Raw genomic sequence first — 3,902 nt, 5'->3', positions numbered from 1 at the left:
AAGTAGAAAAAGTTATAAGAACAGTGTCACGTCAAAGAAGAGTAGGATAAGACACTAGCAGACTGGATACCTTGTCCTTTTATTTCTAGAGGTGTGAAATTAGATATTGAAGGTGGCATGTTTCATACTAAGTTGGGGGATGGAGGTGGGGCCTCCATGGATCTGGCATTTTGTTCCAGCACACTAGGCACTCTGACTGGCCTGCAGCTTCGCAGCCCCATATGCAGCAAGTCATGATGCACTGTGTGTTCCTTTCTATAATCGCCACCATTAACTTTTTCACCAATTTGTTCTGCAGTCGCTCTTCTGTGGGATCGAACCAGACTGGCGAGACTTCACTCCCCATGTCCATCAATGAACCTTGGGCGTCCATGACCCTGTCGCCAGTTCACCGGTTGTCCTTCCTTGGACTACTTTGGTAGGTACTAAAAACGGCATACCGGGAACACCCCACAAGACCTGTCGTTTTGGAGATGCTCTGACCCAGTCGTCTAGCCTTCACAATTTGGTCCTCGTCAAAGTGGCTCAGATCCTTACTACGCCCATTTTTCCTGCTTCCAACACATCAACTTCAAGAAATGACTGTTCACTTGTTGCCTGATATATCGCACCCCTTGACAGGTGACATTGGAACCAGATGATCAATGTTATTCCCTTCATATCTCAGTGGTTTTAATGTTGTGGCTGGTGTATATAATTGTTTCAAAGGAAATAAATATAGGAAACATTTTTGAAAGCTTTTATTAAAACATTCAACATGACAACAAAAGCCATAACAAAAAAGCCAAACTTTACATCATCAATCATTGACCACAACAAACGTACAAATGAACAAAAACAGAAAGAGAAACAAGCCAAACGTGAGTATTTGCTTTTGCAATGCATACAGTAGAAAGCCGTAGCGAAGCGGAGCATTGAGAAGTCATTATATATTCCAGGGGGAGGGTCTGGTGGGCGTGCGGGTGTGAAAAAGGGGGAGGAACAGCTACAGGTCTGGATCTGCCAGAGGAGTGAAAGCCTTGCGGTGGACACCTTCCGCCTGCCCAGCGCGCTGCAACAGCTGAACGTTTCCGCGTAGTATGTACAGGTGCATTTGGGTGAATGCATGTCTGTGTGTGTGTGTGTGTGGGGTGGGGGGGGGGGGGGGGGGGGTGTGAGTGTGTGTGTGTGTGTGTGTGTGTGTGTGTGTGTGTGTGTGTGTGTGTGTGTGTGTGTGTGTGTGTGTATGTGTGTGTGTGTGTGTGTTCATGTCTTGCATTTGGTTGTTTGACTTTCCAGATGTACTTCGTTTACGCCGCTCAGATTGTCCATCAACTTCTCACATGTCCCATATCTGCTCCAGATGGACAGGATGCTGAGTTGATCTCTTGAGTTGTTGCTCTCTGTGATATCTGTGGGAATCCGTACTCATGTCCGTCTTTGTGTGGATGTATGTATGTGTGTGTATGTGTGTGTTGCGCGACTATATGTGGGTTCATTTTTTGCGGTAGTCATCTGCGTAGGCCCTACGATCACCCTGCCCGTGGAACTGATCTCCGTAGCCTCTCAGCATGTCTTGGAGGCTTGGCATGCCCTGGGAGAACTGGGGGAAGGCCAAGTGGGACTCCTCCTGACCACTCTGGTAGGGCTCCCCCTCATACTGCTCCTGCTGGTCGCTCTCTGCCGGCCCCTGGCTGTGCTCCTCCTCTGGCTGGGCCTCGGAGGGCGCCTGCTCGGTCTCGTAGCGCCGTAGGCGGCAGTCACGGTCGTACTCAGGGTCACAATCGAGGTTGGAGGGCTCCAGCACACCGTTCCTTGAGCCGTCGCTGTTGAGGTGAGGCTCGTAGGCCTCTGCCGGGTAGGCGGTTTGGCGGTGGGCTCCAGATCGTGGCTCGCTGGGCTTCACTGGGTAGCACTCCAGGTCGTAGCCGATAAAGCAGTCGTAGCCTTCCTTGGTCTTACCTGGGGGGCCTAGAGGGTTGTTTTCCTCCTGGGCTGGTTCCTGGTAGTGGGACTGAGCTGAGTACTGTTGCCTGGGGGAGTTTGGGCCACGGCGTTGCATTGAACCTGCAGCCTCACGGAGCATGGCCATGGGATCATTATCACTGACCTCGGGGGCAGCCGCCATGCGTGGGGAGTAGGGGTCGTTCGTCTGGGCTTGGCTGATGAATTTGCGCAGCATGGCGTAAGGGTCATTAGCAGGAGCAGGTGCTGGGGCCGAGGCGCTAGCCTGGTGGTACATGGCGTAAGGGTCATTAGATGGAGCTGGGGCCCTACCCTGGCGTAACATTGCGTAAGGGTCATTAGATGGAGCTGGGGCCCTAGCCTGGCGGACCATGGTGTAAGGGTCATTCGATGTAGCTGGGGCCCTAGCCTGGCGGTACATGGTGTAAGGGTCAGCCCCCCTGTTAGCATTAGAATGAACCTCTCTAAACATAGCGTAAGGGTCGTTGTGCTGCTCAGCGGCAAGGGGGCCGGCACGGATGGCAGCGGCCTCTTCTCTCTGCTCCACCTTGGCTTCCTCTGGGGCGGAGGCGAACTTGGTGGCGGTCAGAGGGTTGCAGCCCTCTTCAAACAGAGGATTGCAGGATCCAGGGCCAGCAGCGGCGGGAGGGTTAGGTGCACGTGGTGCCTGGAGGGACAAAGACAGAGAGTTCCATATCTGCCATTATTTAAGGTTTGTCTTATGGGCTTCAATATTTGACATTGATCATGTGACATTGCAGGTCATACAATAAATATGACCTGTTAGGTAGGTACATAAATGACAAGCCTACATTTGGGACTTTTGGGACTTAAGTTTGGAAAGGGGAGATACTAATTAACTTGACTTGACCTGAGTAACTACGTACCACCATAGAGGCAGCATAGGCACAGTAGGGATCTCTGAGGGGGTCACAGTCGGGGTATTTCAGGAAGTGTCCGGAGGGAGCCTTCTGTACGAGCTGGGGCTTGCACGTGGGGTCTTTCTTGGGGTCGCAGCCGAGGTGGGCGTACGAGGGTAGGGGACCGGCAGAGGGCATGTGTCCGTAGGCGGCTCTCATGTGGAACTGGAGGCACTCAACATCGTCGCTCGAGCAGATACGCAGCAGCTCTGCCTTCTGCTCCTGTGGTCAGGCACAAACAAAGGAAGGTGGAACAGCATAGTCAGCGAGGCCAGCACGGTGCCAGAGAGATGATGGAAATTCCCCCAGAACTGATTCAATTTATCTGGAAAAAGAATTTCACCCTGTAAAGTGATGCATTATAGAGCTAATTATACATATAAAAGGTAGTATTACTCTATTACTACAGAACTCAATTTACATATATTGACAAGAGAAAAATAGGCTTGATTGGCATTAAACAGCAGTTAGAAGCAGTGGTGCACAATTCCCCTTCATCCCATGATGGTGTACCTTGGAGAGGAAGGGTTGCACGGCGGGGGAGTAGTAATGGTACCCCGACTGGGGGTCCTTCGCCGGGGCAGCAGAGCGTACGTAGAGCGGGGCCGGGGCTTTGACTGCTGCGAGGGCAGGTTTAACTGCCGGGACAGCGGGGAGCACAAGTGGCAGGTAGGGGCTCTTCCCCTGGACCAGGGCGGCATACAGGCAGTAGGGGTCCTTGGTGGGGTCACAGGTCTTCACCGGAGCCGGCTTGGGAGGCTCCGGTTTGGGGGCCTCCTGCTTGGGCCGGGTCATGTAGGAGGCTACGCAGTTGGGGTCTTCGGAGTCAGCGCAGGACTTGTAGATATCTGACAGGTGGCTCAGGTAGGCCTTGTAGGAGCGACGCCCCTCGGCGCGGTTCTTGTTCTGTAGGTAGGCCAGGTAGATGCGGTCCAACTCCTGGACCTGAGAGAGGGGAGGGGAGGGGAGGAGAAGAGAGGCAGAGAGGAAGGAGGGGATGTGAAGAGGGGGAACGAGGAGAGGAGGGGAGGATGAGGA

At 53.1% G+C, this 3,902-nt stretch overlaps 1 protein-coding gene across 1 annotated transcript in view; it reads right to left on the bottom strand.

The window, feature by feature from the left end:
* Positions 1-1,163: 1,163 nt before the first annotated feature.
* Positions 1,164-3,902, bottom strand: part of and1 (actinodin1) — a gene marked incomplete at its 5' end in the record, with an annotated part of 6,538 nt that continues 3,799 nt past the window's right edge. Inside the window, 3 exons of the mRNA XM_080020460.1 lie at positions 1,164-2,611; positions 2,832-3,086; positions 3,378-3,809. Coding sequence (XP_079876586.1) covers positions 1,475-2,611; positions 2,832-3,086; positions 3,378-3,809 — 1,824 coding nt within the window. The 3' untranslated portion in view covers positions 1,164-1,474. The remainder of the gene's footprint in view (positions 2,612-2,831; positions 3,087-3,377; positions 3,810-3,902) is intronic.

Source organism: Zeus faber (assembly GCF_960531495.2).
Source record: "Zeus faber genome assembly, chromosome: 19".
Lineage (NCBI taxonomy): Eukaryota > Metazoa > Chordata > Actinopteri > Zeiformes > Zeidae > Zeus > Zeus faber.
This window is presented reverse-complemented; position numbering and strand designations above follow the sequence as displayed.